The following is a 22,767-nucleotide window of genomic DNA, read 5'->3' as shown; positions in this document are numbered from 1 at the left end:
CACCCTCTAAGTGGTCCAGGTAGTTTGGGCATGGCTAAAAACCCGCCCAATGGCTCAATGGCATGAGTCGACCGTTCCCCACTACTGAGCGCCACTGTTTTATCTGTGGCTACATCGTTTATTAATAAAACCCTGGCCCATTTATACCATCAACGTGCTGATAACCCGAAAAATTTTATTATCCTTGATGTGTGGAGAGAGCGGATGGTGAATTGAATGGCTCAACTGTGAATTGCCTGGTCACTAGCAGCTGTAAGCAAATAGCTTCTTGCGACCTTGTGACAGGCATGAGCACATCCGGTATGTATTGTTTTCAGGTGAAGGTTGAGCACGGCATATTTTCAGGACACACTCACACCATCCTACAACTGGAAACTGGGCTCTATTTTTTATGATTATAGAGCCATATTTTATATAAGATGTTTAATTCATTCAAATTTGGAACGCCTGTTAACAATGCATGTATCTGTGATGTGTCAAATTTACAAGGTATTTTAAGTACCGTAATTTCTGGACTATGAACCGCTACGTTTTGCACAAGCTCTGAACCCTGCATCCTATAATTTTTCATGATTTGTATTATATTGTAAGAGGATTTGTTTTGGTAATACAGGTAATAAAAATGAGGACATTTCATTTAAATCACCTGCGGCTTCTAGTCCAGTGTGTCTTATATATGAACAAAACAAGATTTTCTCCTAATTTTAGCTGGTGAGGCTTATATTCAGATGCGGCTTATAGTCCGAAATGACGGTATATTCTGTATGTCACCGATCTGAAGGATGGCACTTTCATTTCTATGTGTCAGTAGACCATTTTTTGTTGTATTTTGGAGCATGGTGCCATATAGAAAAATTCTACTCTGAGGGAATAGCATGAATAGATACCCTGTCAGATGCAGTAGAGGTGACCCGATGCAGATCAAAGAGTGCCAGCTGTTTTCTCAATCGGAGGAAATAAGAGGCTTGTGAGGGGGTTGGACTGAAGAGGAAGATTGAGATGACACGTTGGATATCTAGGAGTGTCACTTTGTGTAATAGGTGAGTGGCGGGTATTCATCTGCCCTGAGAGAGCAAGGCAGAATACTCTACATGGACTTCAATGAGACTTCAGTAATTACTTATTACTGCACATATGGATGAGATTGCCGACGAGAGGACTTGAAATGTGCGTGGCTCTTCCTCCATCTGAAATCCACCTCCAGCGTGACTTCAAGAACATCCTCACAATGCTCCAAGACAAAAGTCTCATTACATGTAATTATGGACTACCGACATGACCCCAGCTTCCCATTTCTGCTGCAGCTTGCTATCTACTTTTATCCCTTCATTCAACAGGAGTATCAGCCTGTGAGAGGGAAGTAGGGATAAAATTGGGTATGGGGATGAGGAAGGGGCTATTACCTGAGGGCTGACACTGAACATGGCCGCTGACGCTTTACTGCACTTCCATTCATGTGGAGTGGCTCACTTGTGGGCAGTAATTATAGACCAAATGATCCAAACTGGGCCTTATGATGAGGTACTATAGCTCCCCCACTCTTCTTTCATTGTCTTCTCAGTATTCTATTATATGTTAGCTGACAGAGCAAGGTTCCCAGCTAATAATACTGTATGTATTTGTGCATAAAGATTTGTGAAATAAGCACCTAAATTATAAATTTGTCTTTTACATTGAGATTTAGACATGAATGAAATGGTGCCAAGTCCAGATGATGAAATACTTTTTATTTGCTCGATATCTATTGCAGATCTTTTAGGTGGGTCAAAATTGTGGCTTCTTCATTTGTAAACGTTGACAGCACTGATACAGTATAGTCTTGCTTTAGGTTGCATCAAAACAAAGATGTTTCATTTTGAGAAGAATCAACTTCATGTGTGATGTTTCTTGTTGTAATTAAATTGCTACGCGCAGTCTTGATTCATGCATACAAATGGACAATTAGGGCTACACTGGCATACACTGTTGCAGGTATAGGGGAGATGTATAGAAGAGACGTGAATGGCTGTAAAGTGACCCAGATCAATGTATCTTTAAGAACACATCCATGTTCACACTACTGGTAATTAATGTTTACCAATTGGTGGATCAAACTCAATTGAAGTGGTTGTTCTACCTCCAACTCTTTGCTTACTTGGCCATTTGAAACCTTGCAGCACCCAGCCACAGGACATGTAGTTTATGTTTTCATGCAAATACTCTTACTATGAAATGAGGCACATCACATCTCCCCCAAACTTGTGAATCCCACAGTTGTGCTTTTTCTCAAGAAGAGTGAAGGCATCTTCCGTTCTTCAAAATTTGTTCTCAACATTTGCCCTAGCCTTAACCTTAGCTCTAACAACTTTACAACACTTGAGATTTTAGTTACGCAATCTGTAGCACCACTGGCATTTTATCTTAGTTATCTATCCCCTGGCTCTTACTTATTGTTTCAGAAAGAGAATACATGAACTGTCTCACAATAATGGTAAAACTTTGGATTTGATACTATTCCAGAGCATCACAATCTCAAATGTATTATCCCATATGTCACTGCTATATCAAACCATTACATCATGAAATGTGAAGTCTTGGCCATTGCCATCTTTCTAAACAGACAACATGATTCCCCACCATGTTCCGTCAGAGTAAGCGGGGGTAACCCATGCAGGCACGGGGAGAATATGCAAACTCCACACAGGAAGGCCAGAGCCTAACCCTGCATCTTAAAACTGTAAAGCATGTATGTTAGCCAGTGCCCTACCATGCCATGCCACCTATCACTATTATTAGTAGTAGTAATAGTAGCAGTAGTATTAGTAGTAGTGGTGATAGTAGTAGTAGTATTTAATTTACAGGGGGGTACCAACAATTATGATCACGTGTGTGAAGATTATGTATCTGTGCACGCTTGCCCTTCTCCCTTCTCAACAGGAGCTCGCCAGCGTGGAGCTGGTGCAACAGGCAGGGCTGACATCCACAGACTGAAAGGACAAAGGCGCCTTCCTTGGCCCCTTTTCAATATGTCACAGTGGGAACAGCATAATCAAGCCCATGTCACTACCAGCTGCTCCATCAGGACCACATTAAAATAAACAACATGCTAGGTAGAATCTGGGATAATAATAGGGGAGACAAGTGGCTTCAGAAGAAAGCAATAGACCTCTCGTGTCTGCTGCCAAAGTGCACGAGAACTGCTTGAGCCAGTAAGTGAGTCTGGAAAGGTTATGATGAACTCTTTGTGGAGTGGGAGTACTTGGAAGCATTCAAGAAAATTAAAAAAAAAGTCCAAGAGCATGGCTGTTAGTAAAAACAAGCACTTTACACTTTTCACACTCATACATGCCTTTGGAGGAAACAGTGCTAAAGCTGTTCTAACCAGTAGGTTGAATATAAGGGCCACTGTACTAACTCTAACACACGAAGCACCATGAATACAAGCACTTTGGTGGTATGGCTCAGGTGGTAGAGTGACTGTCTCGAACCTAAGGGTTGAGGGTCGGATCAGGAGCCCTTGTGACCATGACAAGTGTCCTTGAGCAAGGTACTGAACCCCCAGGTCTCCCTAATGCCAAATCAACAGAAGGTGAACAAGGAGATGATCTATGAAGGTGGAAAAGTGCTCTGCAAGTAAAAGCCCATTCAATATTTTTTTCCCTAAATCTCTGTCGTTCTCTAAAAAAATCTTTAGGTTTAAGGATTCATCTCTGACAAAGAACCAGTGCTACCTCCACTTGGAAGACAGCTCTTCCATTTTTTGTAAGGTCAGTAATACATGTCATGTCATGCCAATATGTCATGTTACTGTCTCTATACAGTTCCAATATAGCCTAAAAGGAATCACTAATCCGCAATAATGCAGGGGGCTTCCCCACCATGTTCCATATATAATGAATTACATTAAATGTAATGAGTATATGACTCGCTATTCATACAGTTTGAAGTGTCCTCTCACTAGCTACGAATTCTTCTCATCTCCAGTACCTGTGAATTACACAAAATGATGCATTCACCATTTATTTTATCAGTCCACTGTAGTCGCCAGTAATCCCATTATAACATGTCTTTTAGTACAATAGCCAGATATGTTCTGAATAAAGGCAGCCTTTCTTTGCCTTGTCAAAGGTAGGCTGTCTTTCAAATTACTTCTTCAGAAGTTAAAAGGCCTTCTGCCTAATCAGTCTATTATACCAGGCTAATAGATGACCAGTAATTGCAACTAATAACTTATTACTCATCTGCACAAATATTCTAATGGCTTGTATTTAGAAGCCAATTTTTTTCAATGGACAAAGTGGAAAAGGGGGTAGACGATTCTATTCACTCGGAGGGTAGACTGCAACACAAAGAAATACTCCCACAAAAGAAGCTCGGAAAGCAACCTGTAGAATGTTTTTTCTTCTCTTTGCTGGATTAATATCCAACCGTATTCACAAGGATGTGAAATCTCAGTCTTCATCTCGAAAGATGCTGCAGGCTTTGGCTTTGTTTGGTACTGGGACCCCTTTCTAAGAGTGAGAAAGCTCACAGAATGACACTTAATGTCCTTCTGACAGCCTGCAAGGCCCCAGACACAGATCACAGTCGAGGCCACAAAGTTGGACACATCGATTTTGATTTTCAGCTGCAACACCAACATATTGTCATGACAAGTTAGTCGGGTATAAAATGCACATTGAAGTATTTTATGTTTTTTTCATCTAATGTTGTTGCATTGAGCTTCATTACTACATGCACACACATCCCATGATCATTCTAAAATCTAAACTGTGTAAGAATCCAAATATTTCCTGTTGTTACAGATCAGACCAGCGCAATGGTCAGAATTTTTGGGGGGATATTTCTCTACAAAATTCAATAAAAATCGAATATTTGTGGTCATACTTTGCTATCTCACTCAGGTTGCGGCCAGGACTCATCTTCTGCTGAAGCCATTTAGTTGTTGATTAACTTCTGCCTTATGGGATGTCGTCCTGCTTGCTTTTTTTTTTTTTTTTTGCATGATTTTTTCAAACTTCAGGTGTCAGACAGATGGTAAGATTTCTTTTTTTCATCTATATGGCGAAACGTACAGCAACCTGAAGTGAGGAAGCAGCAAAAGCCACGATATCCTTTTTTCTATGATTCACAGCAAGGGATGAGGTTTTGACAGTGATGTGCTCTGTCTTGCTTTTCTCCACGGCTGTGTAGCATTTCTTCCAAACAACTCAACTTGGGTTCGATCTGTGCACACGACTGCCACTGTAGAACATCCTGGTTCTCAACTTTGTCGCAATATTATTTTCTATGGTGTTCTCCAATAGTTTCCTTTCTTGTTTAATGTTGGACCTGATTGTAAATTCGCTGACAGAGATGTTATTGTGTAGGATTTTTCTTTGCCTCATTGAGCATCCTGAGCTGTGCTTTTTTGCAAGATGGCTACTCCTAAAGAGACTAGCTAGTGCAAGTGAAGGAAATAACTCCAAGAATAAACTAACGTGAACAGTGTGACTTGCTGATCCAGAGAGAGTTGGTAGTAAAAGCTAATAATCTGATAATCCACAGTTTTATTGTTCAAATTTGAGTCAAAAGCACAAAAGAAATTGTACTCTATAATCTGGTAATCTGTTGTGCAGTTAACATTTGACTCTATATTCTTCTGTAGCCCAAAACTTGTGCACCATTTATTTGAAGTTACAGGTTGACCGCATATCATCGTGCACAGTGCAACAATATGCTTTGAACTAAATCGACTCTTGGGAGGATACATCATTAACAAATATGTTTATTGACCAGAGTGCATTGAAGACTCAATGGACAGAATACAAAAGGGGTAGTTAAAGGGGCAGGACTCACAAAAACCCACTGGGAGTATACAGCCCCTGCTGATCAATGACCTCATCAAGAGTCAGTCTCGCTTTCAAAGGCGGCAAGACCAAAGCGCAATGGGGCCTTTGCAGCCCCACAGATAACAAACCAACACCAGACACCCAATAAAGAGACTTCCACTTCATTTAAAAGCAATTAATATTCTTGGCTGGCTGGCATGATCGCTTTGGTGTGGCAGGTCTGTACACGCCCCCTGCACTGTAATGGAGTTGACTGGTTAACTTTTGAGTCTGTGGCCAATGTTGGCTGCCTGGGTGAGAGCGCCGATGCGCAGTGGGACGCAGTGTTTAGATCATAGTGAATGGGCCTGTCTCACAGCCCACTGCACCCCAAAAGAACCTCCTCTTCTCCATCTTTCTCAATGCATGTCTTGTTCTTTCTGTCTCCCTCTTTCTGGGTATCCGTCCTCTTATTCTTCTCCACGTTTTCTCCCAGCGTCTATCGTGGCTTTTGTTTCCTTTTTTTCTTTTTTCTCCTGCCTTTCTTGAGTTTTTTTTTTAACTTCTCATCTTCAGTCAATATCAATCAGTCTTCAGTAAGAGCAAGGGTTTAAATAGTCAGCCTTTGTAGTGTTTGGTAATGATTGTCACCTCAAGATTAAAAAATAGGTTGCATTTGTAAGCACATTCACTCTGCCAAACATCAACGCGGCTACTAAGAGATATGACTGGATGGATGATCTTATATCGGTTTATATGTTTCAGTAATAAAAAGTCGACACAGCCCTGCTCACTATTTTATTTTCACCTTTTACATCAACCATAATGTTAACAAAATGAAATGAAACACAAACTGGAAATAATTTATTTAAATAAAATATGATGCCTTGTCTTATCACTGACCAAGTGTAAAGATGTTGATTAATTTTGATCAATGATACATTTCATGATGTTATAGCAGAATTTCTTGGCATCAGTCGGGTGTTGTGAAAAAGGCACAAAATAATTTTCAAGGCATTGGTACAACATAGAATGCAGTGAAGATAATCAGCATCATGTAGACAAAATTACTGAAAAGTTCCAATCCTAACCTGACACAACAGACAAGGCTAAAAAAATTAATGGTTAAATGGGTTGATTTTTATTTACATAATTATTAGATTGAGCGGCTGGATGGATGGATGGATGGATGGATGGATGGACGGACGGACGGACGGATGGACAGATGGAAGGATGAGACTGGAGAGACTGATAAATGGGGAAAAGACGTGGCAACTTGTTTGTGCAATTACAATCGAGAGTGTGCTGAGCAGTGTGTGTGACACCTACTCGGTCAGTCTGCAAAGAGAAAGCTAGCATCGTATGAATTAAAAGCAAGGAATAGCCTACTTAACACATTCAAAAAATAAAGACTCCTATTGATATACATTGAGGAACTACTGAATACCCATAGAAAAAAGCCCTCATCATTCTAAAAGCTTCTTTAACTTGCAAAAAATGTCATGTTAAGTGGTTTATTAACCTTAGGAGTCTAAGTGAAATGAGGCATATGATTTAGACAGCGGTTTTATTTTCTATCATGAAGTAGCAGAATAATAAAATGATTACGTGTTGTGTTTTTTTTATGAATATACCTTTATGTGTCTATTTAAGCAAGGTAACCTGTATACAAATGTGACTAAATGTTCGTCCTTTTGGATAGTTAAGAGAGGATGGCCGTCAGAGACCTTGTTCAGCAAGCTGAATGATAATGGCAAGTGCATTAGCAGTCACTCGCTTTGTTTAGTAGGCTGAAGGTAATAGAAAAATCAATAGACCACAGCATGTATAACTTTTACGATTGACACAGCTCAATGATAAAAATCTTGTCAGAGGAATTAGTTTATTCAGCTCAAGTATTAATAGAAAACTTTGCAGCAACCTAACATATGCAGGACAATGAATCTAAATGTCTCAGAAAAAGACATTCTTTCGAAATGTCAACAAGCTGACAAGCTAAATGTTTTTCTCATTGAGGTTCAGTAATAGCTTGTAGTTGCCCGTGGGTCTCAATACAATCCGCCTTCTCGAATGCCAATTAGTCAATGGCAGCTACTAGACCTGCCACTTTCACAGTCCTGGAGCATAAAGACCAGACCATCTTCCATCAAATGGTGTAAAATTGGAAAATACATTCTTTACACTGTGCACGCGTACATCCATCAGCCACATTAGTACAAATATACTGCAATGACACCTATATAGCTATTATTCTTGTGGTTGTACTTTACAGTGGTTTAGAATTGGATCATGTTGACAGGCTACATATGTTTATGCCACTCTATTCGTAGTAGAATAAAAGTAGTGGTAATTGTAGTTGTTTCTATTGCTGACTGTCATTTACACCTTAACTTGCGCCTGTGTGTGATGTCGAAATTATATTTTCAACACCGATTGGCTCTCAGTGACGAGAGGCAGGCTAGCCCCATGTGGGTTAGGGACGGAAACTCAGGGATGTACGGATGATGCCCACCTCAGGAAATGAATCTTTTGACTGTAACTGGGTGCAGTTACGTTCTATTTTGAAATGTTCATTAATGTCCCTAAACAACAAAGAAAGAGAAAGAAAGAAGTCACTTGAGTCACAATGAAATGGATGAGCCTATGTTTCATGTTGAGCATATGAGCTTCTTCTTAGAATGACAGTATGGCCACTGTTTGCTTTTTCGATGTTCATGGGGAGTCTAATGTAGCCGCACTGTTAAAGTTGCTGATTTTAACAAATCAGTCTGCTAATGTTGAGATTTGAATTGTAGATGTTTGTAAGTTGGACATGAATGGTCTCCTGAGCACTCAGACCTGACTGCTTTGTATGAGGGATCCGAACAATAGATATTATAGTTTTCACAAACCTGGGCAGATGAAAATTCATCCCTCATTATTCATGACATCAAACAGACAGGGCTGGGGCCCAGAGCGGGCTCATTTGCAGCTGAATGTGGGAAGGCTGCAGAGACAGTGGCCTGTTTAGCATGTGTATGTGTTGCAGAGGTGGTGGAGGGATGGAGGAGGAGTGAGTACCAGTGGGCCACAGCTGGTGTGTCACAGTCCCAACCTTCTACCTGCTGCTATCACAACTGACACACTGAGGCCAAATCGGGGACTTATCCCGCTGAAGTTGTGGTTCATCCATCAACTGCTTCTGCTCACTTATCAATCTAAGCCTAACTTGCCATCTCGTTTTCTCCTTCCGCTGCCTGATTCTTGCTCCTGTGCTTAATAATCTTCCTTGCAAAAAAGAAAAAGAACTTTCAGGTCAACTAAAAAAAAATTAATAATTCTCTGACCTTTTGAAGCAGAGCAGGCACAATTCCAAAGGCAGCAAATGTTAGTTGATGCACTGATTCAAATGCACAGCTGTCAATTTTCCTGTCTGCTGATGTCCTTCTCTTTGCCTCCCTCCAGTTAGTTGTGCATGCATGTCAACTTCCATCACTTTGCCCTCATGGTGCCTTCTCTGTTTTTCCACATCCGCAAGTATTTCTTCCCTCCTGTGCAACCTTTGGAAACCAGCAGTGTGTTTACCCTACCTGGTTTACCTGCTCCAGGAGAACAGGCTGACAGCAGCGGCAAAATCAGTCCTCGTTACTCTGTCAGGCACTTTTGATGTTGTGTGGATGTCATGTCGTTTGTTCCATATCTCTCAAGAATTGTCTGACCAGTTGTGCGTGATGACTCTACCTGTGTTTATGTCCAAAAATACCTGCAGCATAGCAGTCACTCAGTATCATTGGCTTGGTGAAGAGATAGGCATCCACTGTCTCGATGTCAGAGATGCTTCATCACACAGTGGAATAGCCAGTTGTGGGCAGTGTGCAACCTTGAAATGCACTCTGAAGGTTTTTTTTTTTTTTTACATTATTTCTTTCAACATTTACTTTAATCACTCTTGCCATTCACTACTTTTGGTTTTGTTCAGAACAATTTATTTGTTTTGAAACTTAAAAATGCAAACATTTGGCCCAAGACCAAATTGAACATTACTGCTTTCATGTATAATTGCTGACAACATTTATCTACGAAAACAGCATATGTATGTTAAATGTTCGTGTAAGTGTGCGCAGGTATGGCATACCCAAAACAACATTTTCTGACCATAGTAGTGAGTCTGTTGTTCAGGAAAAATGTACAGTGCTGCACTACAGGTGGTTAGCACATTTCATCATCAAGTAATGGTTGAAGAGACATTTTATTGTTAATTCCAAAGCTAAATGTGGCAAATACCAAAACTTTGTTTTCTGTCAAAACATGCGTCACTGCAGTCAGAATTAGCCGCCAAAAAAAAACCTGATGCCAGTATTTATTTGAAGGATGACTGACATTACTGGAGATACGATTGCTACATTAAAGGATACAAATTTGTTCTCCAGTGCTGGAGATGGAAATTTTAAATTGTCATGTTCTGCCATATTTTAGGGGGGGGAAAAAAAAGTTTCTTTCCATTGAGGCACCAAAAAAAAAAATATTCTCCCATATGGATCAAACCCTGGATCTCCTTCAGCCTTAAAATACTATATAGTTAAAATGCATTGGAGAAAAATAAATTCAAGCCAAAAAAAATCTTCAAAAATTGCTGACAACATATTCAATACATAAAACAACATAAAATATTTATATTTAGGTTCCTGGTTTAGGTTCAGCAACAATGACAAAAAAACTTCATTCACTTCTCTGAAATGGGCAGTGCTAGCTGGTTGTGCTACCTGCTATGCAAGCATTGTTGTGTTTTTTGTTTTGTGTTTTGTTTTTTTCACATTTTGAATCATACTCAAGCTCAGGCAGCCAATGATGCCTGTGTCACACAGCCTTTATCATAACATCATCTTCATAACTCTGTATCCTTGTCAGACTCACATCGCTTTACATTACATCATGCAGGCCTGCATGGTGAAGTCAGACAAGAGTCACAAAGAGCAATCACTGCATATAGCCGTAGCAGAGTCAAAAGATGCAGAGTGTTTTGTAAAAGTACCTGTATTGCCAGCATCTTTAATTGGTCAAGCAGAAAAATATTATTCATGTTAAACTCAAATATTACATTGATCTGATGTTTGTGTTTTAATTAGAGCTTAGGTTTCTGCTAGACCAAAATGTATAGAATTCCTCAACCTAAAATTATGTTTTGCTATTGTATCTTGGCCTAATGAATAGAGTGAAATGTGTACATCAGTCAATATTGATCGAATTTGTCTCAAATCCCCACAAGAATGAAATAAAACAATGAACTATTTTATGTTCCTAATCAGTTCTATCAAGACTTAAATTAAAAATAAATTAACCCCCCCCCATCCATCTGTTGTTTTGACTTGTCTCCTGCCATTATTACCATGGCAATGCTCGAACGACGACTACCTGTCGATTTCCTCGAAATTGAAAACAAATGGTTTCAGAATATACACCAAGGTCACACCATTGTGGCATGTAGGAATGCTGTGCACCTGCATTGGCAAGTGCATTCACAACATCATTGCAAGATGCCTCGTTTATTTGTGAAGGGAAACAAAGAAGGCTGATGGCTAATCATAAACAAGTGAAATGAAAGCAGCGCTAACCATTAAATGGCTTCACTTGCATCTTGTATTTTTATTATGTGAAAATGAAAGCACCAAATAAAAAGCATAAAATTATAAAAGCGACAATGTCAGTCACTCTATTTGATCAATTAACCAACTGAATGATAGTAATAATTGCTTTGACTAGTGTAGTAGTAGTAGTAGAGTAATGGTAGTAATTAATATCATTTATTAACACTACGTATTATTATTATTATTATTAATGATTTAGGAAGGTTTAAACAGTCTAAAAATCATATTCACATTTGGGGGAATTTTACGCTTATACGCATGGATGAGTTCAGTCATTATGAACTATTTTTGCAAATATACAAGGTCTTAATTGCTCATATGAAGTCGTATGAATGAAATACACAATGTTTTGCATGATTTATTTCAGAAAGACAGCCACATTTAAGACAAGGATATAATATTGTCCTCATTGACAAAATGAGGTATTAACACGCTTGTACAACACTGTTATGTGAAATATCATAGTTTACATAGATCTATACATTTTTTTCGGAAATAATGCCATAAATAAAAACAGCTGTTTGCTTCTTTAAGAACAGCGTGCCTCGAGAAAGTGCAAATTTAAGTATGTGTATTCATTAGAGAGGTGCAAGGAGCTGGATCTCGAATGATGCAAAGGAAATAGGTTTAATTGTCATAATAATCACCAGGCAGAGGTTTGGTTGCAATTAAATGTTTTCCTTAAAATGCAGTTGAGGTTGCTGTAAAAGAAATGTTATTGGGAATAATAAGCCAATATGTCCGTTTTACCAGTCACTGGTAAACAAATTATAACAAATTTGGTATTTTTCCAGTTTTGTTGAACTGCAGTGTTCTTGTATAAAAGCAGGCCTTTTGTGAAGCAAGATGTATTTAAAAAAAAGACCCTCTTTTATCAAAAAAGATTACAAAAAAAAGACAAGCGAAAGTCGTGACATATTTAAAACAGTTTGTTGAATTTAGAAAGCCGACAGTGTGTCAAACACTGAAACAACCTTGGCTGCATTTTGCATTTCAAAACACCAAGTTTCATTTGTAGAGTCTATGACATGACTTGATTATTTTACAGTCTTTATGGCGTTGTATTATTATGAGAAACGTCCCTTTGAAATAGAGCAATAGAAATGTCAATAAATGGCTGTCAGTCCAAAGTGTGGAGGATTAGGATATAAATAAAATGTTGGAGGAGTGGAGGGCAGGATTCAAAGCCAGATTTAATAATATTCATGTTTTTTCTTTCATTGTCTTTCATTGTTGTTTTGTTTTTAGTGGAGTCTCAGTCATTATTCTTGCTGGATTCAGGTTCACTTTGGTCGTCAGTAAAGCAGACGTCCACGTCGCTGTCATTGTCGCTCTTCAACTCGGCATCATCGAACAGGCCCGCCTTGTCTTCCAGCTTCTTGACGCTCTGACCGGGATGTCTGGACTTGACGTGTCTCTCCAAATCTCTCCTCCGGACTAGAACTTTGCCGCAGAAGTCGCACCTGTAGGGGGTGTTGCCCTCCGCATGGAGCCGAATATGCTTGTTCAGGTTGCTGGGGTCACCGAAGGGCCTGAAGCACACCTTGCACTTGAGCGGCTTGTAGCCGGTGTGAGTCCTCATATGGATTTTCAGGCCATATTTCCTGGAGTACAGTTTGCCACAGTACAGACATAAGTGTCCCTTTTTTGGTTTGCCGGAGTTGGAGTTGCTGGTGCTGCCTGCGGGCAAGGGGTCCAGTCTGGTCCGGTTCTTCTCATTGGCAATTTCAGACAGCTGTTGCGTGTGCATAGCTATCTCCCGATCAATGTTGGTGATTGTGCCCTGCATGTCTTGACTGAGAGAAGGTGCGCCAAAGTAGGGCATGGACTCTGGGTACTTGAGGAGATTGCTGAAGTGGAATTTAAGAGGGTAATATGGTGAACTGTACAGAAACTCTCCATTGTAAACAGTGAAGGGCATCAAGGGGATGTTACAGTCGCCACCGTAAGTCTTGACACCGTCGAAGTTGGGCAGAGAGAACCTTTCAAAGTGGAGTCCCGGGTGCATGTGCGGGTATCGGGAGGGGGACAGCCCGGCATGCACTCGGCTTTCAACATGTTTGAAAGCCGACGTTTCCTCTATATGAGGGAGCAACGGGAAGCCTCTGATGGCGTTGGAACATGGCACCATACTTGGAGGGTCACCTATACCTGGGGCACACTTTGCTGCGGGATTCCCGCTTCCGTTTAACGTCTCGCCCACCATGTTTCGCATCTGTTTCATGTTCCCGATGACTTTGCCGAAGGCACCCATCTTGGAGCTGGCATCCTCTCGATGCGCGTCAACCACTGGGACCTTTGCGACGCCTGTTGGCTTGAATGCAGAGCGGACACCCGGGTGGAAGCCCATAGAACTCAGCATCGAGGATGCTGCGCCAAGGCCGAGCATGTGCCCTTGGTTCCGCGATGAAGTGACGCTCATGTCCAGGGCTCTGTCCTGCTCCTCTGAGCTACTCTTTTTCACCAGTCCAGCCTTGCCCAAGAAAGGCGAGGTCAGTGACCTCCTGCTGGAGTCGGAGATGGAGGAGATGCTCTGAGAGCTCCTGGGTGAGCAAGACGTGTTGGGGATGTCTCCAGACTTTGGAGATCTGCTGAAGTTCTCCGTGCCTCTGGCTTGCTCGCTGTTCACAAACCCGCGCCCATTGCTCAGCGCGCAGTGGAAGTGCACGTGGGCTTTGAGTGTGTTGGGGTATTTAAAGATTCTCCAGCAGTACCAACAGATGTAGCGCTCTTCACCTGCACAAAAGAACAAAAAAGACTAATTAAACATCAATTGTGATGAAAATTGTAAAACAATAATCATAGTAATAGCAATAATAATAATAATAATAATAATAAAAACGTCTGGTGACGCTTGTGTCATTGATTGCAGTCATTACACATGAGACACTGGTAAATGTTTCCAAGTCTGAGAACCTGTGTGTATGCATCATTCCAAATGTCCAAATAATTGATTTGAAACAAATAAGAATTATGATTGTTTTATGAGCTATGATGAGTCCAATTATTAGTGTATTATGAGATATGATAATAATCTATGATAACACAATTTACAAATTTAACTCAACATCTACATGACTACAGCAACATACTACTACTACTAGTGGTAATAATAATAATAATAATAATAATAATAATAATAATAATAATAATAATAATAATAATAATAATACACAATCAGCATATAAAAGGGATTAATTTATTCTTAATGTTTAGTGTGGCTGTTGCTCATTCAGAACTGAATTGCATAAAAAAAATCTAAAAGTTGTGTTATTTTATTTAGCTGAACTGGAAAGTTCAAAATAGTCAAAACAGCTCCCAATGTACTGCAGTGAAGTTTTACAATACATTCAAAATAATAAACATAATTATTGAATGTCACTCCCAATCTCCACTACATGCCAGAACGAAAAAAAAAATATAACGGGACTCAAGAAATAGTTAATTTCATTAGTATAGCATTATTACTCAAATATATATTTCCCTTGAAAGGAACTTTTAACAAGTCAAATCCGATCGGGTTTTGGGTGATGCAAAGGGTGACAGCCAGGGCGAGTCATCTTTTTAATGACTCCCAGGCGAGTATTCAGAGGTTGATATAGATGTAATGATTTTGTAATCCTCACCCGGGCCATTGTTAACGGACCCCATCAAAAGAGCAAACGCCCAGCCCAATCTGGCGATGCATTGAAGGTTCTACTTTTCCTTTCTGGGCTCTTTCCCGTGGAAGTGACAGCAGCTGTGGCTTGAAATCGCAAGTCTGTAGAAACAATGACGCTACCCCATCTGTTGACGCCTAATAATGGGAGCCAGCGTATGTCCACGAGCGAATACACGCGGTGTGCTGGGCCCGAGAATCAGGGCAATATACACCCCACATAAAAGTTAGCATTCATTAGCTCACAATACCTTAACGCACCCACCTAATTTACCGTGAAGCACTTGTTTTTTGAATTTATTTGCTTTTGAATAAATGAATATTAATGGCATCGTGACATTCGTTAACCCCCAACTGAATAACCAGCCTCTTCTTTTTTGAAGCTGCAGGGACATAGACAGGTTTTTTTGTTGTTGTTTTTTTTTTTAATGTGATGAAGGTTTTCATTTTTTAATTTCCGAAATTCAAACACGGCAATCATGTTGTTATTTTTTTTTATTGTACTCGCTTGCGGTGTTGATCGGATTTATTTGATCAGCTACAAAAATATATATAACCCATTGTCTGTTAATGCAATTCGTTTGCAGTGGGTTCTTGATAATCTTTTGATTTATTTTTGAACGGATTAACTCCAAATGAGCTGGTGTTTTGTTGAGATCACGGAGATTTGAATAATCCCTTAATATAAAGCACCATACGAAAATGTGAATGCAAGAAAGAAGGTGCCTTTTAGTAGACAAATTGGCACGCATACATTTGAAATGTTAAATTATATATCGTTCCATTTCATCTTAGAATTTATTTTTACAGGAGGGCGCTCACATATAGTTCAGATTGGTTTATTTAAAGGTTATTTATTTTTTCCAAGGGTATTTTATTTTTTTATAAAGCGGTGGTTGAATAATGACATGATTTGTCAAGTAAATGTGATGCAAATACGCAAATGTGATGGATTTCAAACGAAATAACTTCACCAAAATAGACATCAATAAAATAAATCAATATTTTAAAAAGTACCTCGGGAAAATGACGATATTTAATTGATTACCATCCCAGATTAAAGCGCTGGAAAGATCGCTATTGGCTGCCTTTAACAGTGCAGTGACGGGCCCTCTAATGTCGATAGACATTACTAAACTTTAATTTGCCCGATATTTTGACAAAGATTATTTGTGAGAAGGATTTTCTTCTTCCTGTATTATATATACAATCCAAACTTGTGAGGAAATTTAGGATGAGTTTTGCCTACCTTTCTCGTCGTGCGTCGGGGTGGCCGTCGTGGGCATGTCGTACCATTGGGCCAAAGCGTTTGAATACCAAACACTGAGTTCTTCTCCTGCAGGAATTTCTCTCATCACGCGGTAAAATATCTTAGAATATTAGGAAAACAAACGGGAGTGTCAACAGTTTTATTTAAAAAAATAATAATAATAACGGAAGTGATTCATGATAAAGAACACATGTGGATTTAATATTTACCTGTCCACCAGGTAGGTCAGAAACAGCCTCTAGATTTTGTTCTTGCGTGTTTCTGGCGGCTCGGATGTATCCGATCCAGTCTGACACGGGACAGCCGGACTCATCCACACACTCTTCACGCACTAAACGGATCTGATCAAAACAAGAAATTAGCAGATTACTTTTAAATATCACTTAGCCTACATTTATCCCACGCGTTTTGTATACTTTTAATTTGATATCTGTTTAGATTCCTCCCACTAAGCGTGAATATGGCACCAAGAGGTGCTGCGCTTACGCATGACCAAAACACGGTTAATGCGTCTTTATCCGCTCCGCTGATAATTTACTAAAGTGAATGACATACAGGCCTAATTGAGTTGATATGGGAAACAAATTTGAGGAGTGTCAGAGCGTTTTTAAACTGTTCAAGGACATTAAAGATTCAAGCGTAACATTTGACACGGAGATTGCACCTGATGAACGCCCTCAGCCCGGGGCCACGCATTTAGATGCATCAATCACCACCACTGACAGCCTCAACAATAACTGCCTCAGCCTCTAGATGCATGTATAGTGGCAAATTGTTAACTATTGTTTCTCAATAAATAAGACTGTGACAATTTAACTTTTTTGTTCAAATATAATATAAAATAAAGTCCGAGACTGATTTGAAAATTGGACCCCTTCTAGAAAACATGAATGTATTTTTTAATCTTTTTTTTTTTTTTTTTTTTCATCCAAGCTCCGATGACATTTTGGCTGTGGCCATATTTCATTAAAATTAAGCAACTCATCGAGATAACAGGCCCGCCAGGCAGAGAAATGTGAGGCTGCTGAGGGCATGAAAGCCGCACACAGCAGGCCAGCTCGCCCATTAGAACGGTTAAGTAGACGCCCAGACTGACAAGTTGGCCGCTGATTGGGCTCAATTATTTCCTGGCTGACAGGCCGAACCGATTAATAAGAGAAATCGATCTTGACAGTGTTCTTTTAAAAATGTCCAAATCCAGTTCTTTTATTTCAACAATAAAATAAATCAAGTATTCGCAGATATTTCTCCTATAATTTAAAAATTGACTTGACAAACAAATCTAAAAGGTTATTATTTTCTTTCTGAAGGAATTCCGATCTGTAACATAGACTAATTTTTTAAAAAAAAGAACGACCACGGGTTTCATGAGCGAGTCAAAGCTGCACGTGGATATTTTTTTCAAAAGTTACAAATAAGATATATCGTACGAAAAAAATGAAATTAAATGAAAAAGTTCATCCAGTTTTGAAGTTACCTTTTTCTTTGGCCCAACTTCTTTGCGGTCCGACAGGTACTTCCCCAATTTAAAGATGCCAGGGACCGGACCTATTCGGAGCCCGGCCGGGATTCCACAGTCTGAAACCACACTGACGGTGGTGGACGCCCGGGTGGCTTGCATGGCGTGGGGTGAGATCAGAACCATGAAGGCTGATGGAAACCGAGTGAGAGAGTGCAGGGAAGAAGGTTCAAGGAGGAAGAGGAGAGAAAAAGAACCGGCCAATATCCGCTCTCAAAGTGAAGGGGTGGCGTTACGCACCCCGCTTTTCTAGTGATGGGTGTAGGAAAGGTAACCCCCTCCGCCTCCAACCCTCTGACCACCCCCTCCCCAGCCCGGGATGCTAGTGTGGCTCAGATGGGAAGAGAGTGGTCCTGAGTTTGCGGGGCCGTGTGCGCGGGCGGGCGCGCGCGTGCGTGTGAGTGTGAGAGCGCCGGGCAAATCCAGCAGCTGTGAGGACAGTGCAACGCACCGGCCTGCATGGTCACATGGAGACTTTCCCTCGCCTCGCCGAATAATGAATTGCTCCAAACTGGTCAGGAGACACAAAGGGCCAGGCGACCTTCCCATCCCCAAAATCCAATTTGTCAAGGGCAGAGAAAAGAGGATGCATAATCAAAGGTCCAGAGCAACCATTAATCCTCAGCATGTGGTTTTGTCTTCCAGACAGTTCCGATATTTTAACTGACAAATCCACTGTATAATTTGACCATAAATCCTCATCCCTTCCCATTCTCTCCATTCAAGGCAGGTTTGGGGAATCAATGGCTACTTTAAATCTACTCTGCCAGCATTCTTTAGGCTTTTTATAAACTTCAAAGCGGGGTATTCTTCTCCTCCTTTGTGTCCTCATTTAGACAAAAGGATCGGGGAAGTTTAGAGGACTTGTTAACTTCTATTGACTCTCGGCGTGTGCCGGCTTGAGATCAGGCAGGTATACTGAAAGGGAAGCACCAGCAGCAGGAGAAGTGGGGGGGAAAAAAGGTCAAACTCAGACAACATCTTTCTAATTCTCGCCTACACAAATTATCATATTGTATTTTCTATTTGAGTCGCACTCTATATATTTTGCGGCACGTGTCTCCCTTGTAATGAGCGTCAGACAACGTTGTTATGTATGCCAAACACATTTTGGGGCGAACATATTCCGGTAAAAATCATATTCATATTAGTTCCTTAATCATTGATACAACGTAAATAAAATAAAACGCAAAGCACGTGTTGCGTTATTTTCATGCATTGCGTTTTGCGCAAAGAGGAGAAAATACATTTTGTAATGGAAAAAAACAAGAGTACATCAATGTTTTCCTGCTGACAAATATGATTTATTCAACGTAAGATACTTACCCATAATAACATAATAATAAAAGCCATAAAGGAAGCGCGTGGAAAAATGAGGCGCCAACATGTGGTTCGGCAGTAGTTTTTTTTTTTTTTTATTGACATAGGTCCTTTGATAATGCAGTGATGAGTCCAAACAAATGAAGAGAACAAGGACCTGTGGGCGAGCCATTCAGGTCTTGAACATGTTAACATTTGACCTGTCCACTCCAACAAGTGTCGTCAATTCTGGCGCACGGCCAGCAAGATTTTAATACAAAATTAAGTGTCATACAACGCCTAGCAATAATTACATTTTTAATCAAATGCGTTTAATTGAAATGGTAATCATGGGAATTTTATCACTTTGGAGATGATAGTAGATGAAACAAACAATGCACATCGATTTCGGTGCATGCGTGGGTGGAAGTGAAGGCCTCCTGCCCGGTATTGCGCCTCCCTCCTGCGCGTACCGTCGACTCAAAGACAAGCGAACAATTTCATCAATATACGGAATGTTAGTGCCTGACTGTGTAGGGGAGGGGCGGGGGGGGGGGGTTATTTATTAACGCATCGCTTTTTTTTCTCTCCCGCCGGTTCCCATCCGCGCCGTGTGCTGTTGTAAAGCATGTTAGATCCCCATCTCTAAATCCAGCCCTGCATTGTTCAAGGGAGGACTTTTCTGACTAAAAGTCACTCCGTTGTGCACAGAAGCCAACAAGAAAAGTCACAGGCTAACTGCATGTGTCAAGCATGAAAGCAGACTTGGAAGCAATTGGGATGGAAAATTAAATTAATTTAAATAGTTTGACTAGCGGTATTGTCTCTTCCCTTTTTTCCACAAGAAAAAGAAACATTAATTACATGGTCGGATCTTTATTCTATGACAGTATTGTGGAGTCAATCAAGAGTGGCAACTTTGTAAAGCTATTTAATTACGACCTGGGAAGAACTGAATTATTTGAAGTGGAGAGGAAGGTTTTATGGGCGCCTAAGCTTGACTCTTGCCAGTCCTTTTTGGATGTTTTACTATAAGCGGTGGGGCTCTGATTTAACTGGTTGGCCATTATGAGCCATGAATATCGAGGAACAACCTGTCTGCAAAGCAAGGCTAGAGCAATACCCCACCAGGGATCTCCATTCATGCTCGCTGACTATACTTGAGCGGTGCCAAGGGTTCACCACCACCTCTCCTGGACTGGTTTCAATGGCCCACTATTTAAGACCCCTGTGAGCTCACAAGAAAACACATTTTTTATGTCGACCCATAAAACTTTGTTTGCCTCTATTCAACACGGCCCAATCATTGTCTCACTTTGCAGTGTGGCCTATTTCTGAAAGATTCCCACGTTTTAGAAGTGGCTTTGAGGGGAAAAAAAATGAAAGAAATTAATTATTTCTCTTCATGGAAGTGGACATCTCCGCATACATCAGTCACACCTCTTTCAGCAGACACCAGTGCATTTAATTCATCTTTAACTGATTTGAAGCCACGCGGGGACAAAGATTAAAAAGACAAAAAAAAAAAAAACTTGTAATTTTTTTTGTGCACCGGTTGTCTTTCCTTGCTGAGAGTACAAGGGAAAAAAGCAAGCTGCACCAAGGACCGGCCATCTCGTTAATGCGGGTGGGATATTAGCGACCCCCGTGAGTAGTAATTGAGCTTGTATGGGACTCCCACCAGGTGACATCATTGCGATTCTAATCCAGATTCATATTGCAAAGCATATTAGAGTCATATCACAGGCTGTTCGTGTGTGGGTTTTATTCAAAAGTTTTGGCAATCCAGTCTCTAAAAACTTTCCGCGCTGGGACTTTTTCAGTCCCATTTCCCGGGTTCAAACTCACTTTGTCTCGCATGAGGAGATTCGGACAAAGGCGTGTGAAGTCTTGTGAATTGATGTGTTTCGCTGTACCTTATAAATTCATACCTTTTCTCACTCGAGTGCCTCAGAAAGAAAGTGTCACTCAGGCCGATTCTCTCTGGTGTCCGACGCATTTAGCGGCACATCCATTTAAGCCGTTCATTCCCCAGCAAATGTATGCAGGCAGGGCCGCGCATGAATAGAGCAGCGTGTCAGCCGACTCTAATTGGGATTTAGCCACCAAAGCATATGCACAAAAGTGACTGAAGATCACCAGTTTCTAAGAGAGTCACAACTTTTGCCTCCTTGATGAATACACAGTTCCTTCCCGCTTCTCAGGGTAAAAACGGCATTTTTGCCGCGGGATGAAGGTTAGTGACCCAGTTGAATGTGCGGCGTGTTTCTGCAAAGCAAAAGTCTATGCAAAACAACTAATGGCAAAGAGCATGTTTCTAACATGCAACCCACTGGCCTATATAGACTTGAAAAGGACCCGATGTTTTATGGCTTTTATCTCACGAATTTCATAGTTGTTTGTTAAATGTCCTCGTGGTGGACTACGGATTGCCCGTTACTTAACGCGGAAATGGCCACAATTAGAAATAGTCACATCAACTTGCATTTTAAAAAAATAAAATAAATGAATAGAATAAGATAAACATATAATAAAATTTATAGGATTTTAATTTGCCAAAAAATAATAATAGCAAGTTTATTTTGTAATTTGCATGTTACTTCATTGCTATATAACTTCATTATTTTTTAAATGTCACAATTAAATTGAACCGAAATGTAACAGCAATCCTCTTACCAATAAGGAACATTACATAATTTTGTAAGAAAAAAAAAAAAGTCTGTATCGTGTTTTTTTTTTTTTAATTAGCTAAATTTTAAACTGTAATTTGAGGTGACCCAAACACAATGATTCAAGAGGAATTTTGTTTACGCTTTGATGGAAATATATTATTTATTCAATTTTCAATTTTAACCCTGATCTATTGCAGCGCCGGCATTTTGAGAGGCACCATGGAGAGCTCCGCTGTCAGCGCTCACGCACACGAACGATAAACACAGTGCCCGCTCGTTCACGCACACACTGAAGCTGTTAATTAAATCCATGATGAATTTCATCCTTTCCACCATTTAATGCTATTGTATCTGATTTCCTTAAGTCAAGTCTACGTATAAGAATATATACGGTCCATTCAGATTGGATGCGCATTAGTAAATCGTTTTAACAAAATGCGATCTAATGACATGACCATCGTACCGCACGTCATTATGGGGGCGATTGACATTTCTACAGTCGAACTAATTGTCCCCTCCAAGCATGAGTATACATGCAAACACTTACATTTTTCAAATTAAAAGGGCCATCCATTTGCTTCAACCTTAAATTTGTTTCTTAAATGTCTACATGGTAACTCTTGCATCTATTATGATAAATGTGTCAGATGTGTTAGGTTTGTCCCATATGGAATAATGCATACTTTAAATGCAGTTTTCTTCACTCTCCTTCAATGTGGATAGACCCATTAAAACCAAAAAGAATACTGAGACTCCATGTGCCAGACAGAAACAATTCACAGTGACACCCTGATTTCATTAATTTAAACTCATGCATTTGTGTAGCATTATTCAAATTGGAAATGACGATCATGTGTTGCCTTCCTTCAGCTTCTCTGGGATTGGTATGCTTCATTTCTCTGCTACAAGCCCCTGAAGTAGGACACTGAGCATGTT

The 22,767-nt window shown here is 40.2% G+C and overlaps 1 protein-coding gene across 1 annotated transcript; it reads right to left on the bottom strand.

The window, feature by feature from the left end:
* Nucleotides 1-11,656: 11,656 nt before the first annotated feature.
* Nucleotides 11,657-18,066, bottom strand: prdm13 (PR domain containing 13). The gene is made up of 4 exons (XM_088387092.1): nucleotides 17,819-18,066; nucleotides 16,551-16,682; nucleotides 16,321-16,441; nucleotides 11,657-14,149 (listed from the first exon to the last, which is right to left on the bottom strand). Exons 1-4 carry the CDS (start codon nucleotides 17,984-17,986, stop codon nucleotides 12,669-12,671), a joined length of 1,902 nt encoding a protein of 633 aa, XP_088243218.1. The 5' UTR covers nucleotides 17,987-18,066; the 3' UTR covers nucleotides 11,657-12,668.
* Between the last annotated feature and the right edge of the window lie 4,701 nt (nucleotides 18,067-22,767).

Source organism: Syngnathus floridae, chromosome 10, assembly GCF_059516105.1.
Source record: "Syngnathus floridae isolate MCC-2025c chromosome 10, RoL_Sflo_1.0, whole genome shotgun sequence".
NCBI lineage: Eukaryota > Metazoa > Chordata > Actinopteri > Syngnathiformes > Syngnathidae > Syngnathus > Syngnathus floridae.
The sequence above is the reverse complement of the archived record's forward strand: the minus strand, read 5'-3'. Positions and strand labels throughout refer to the sequence as shown.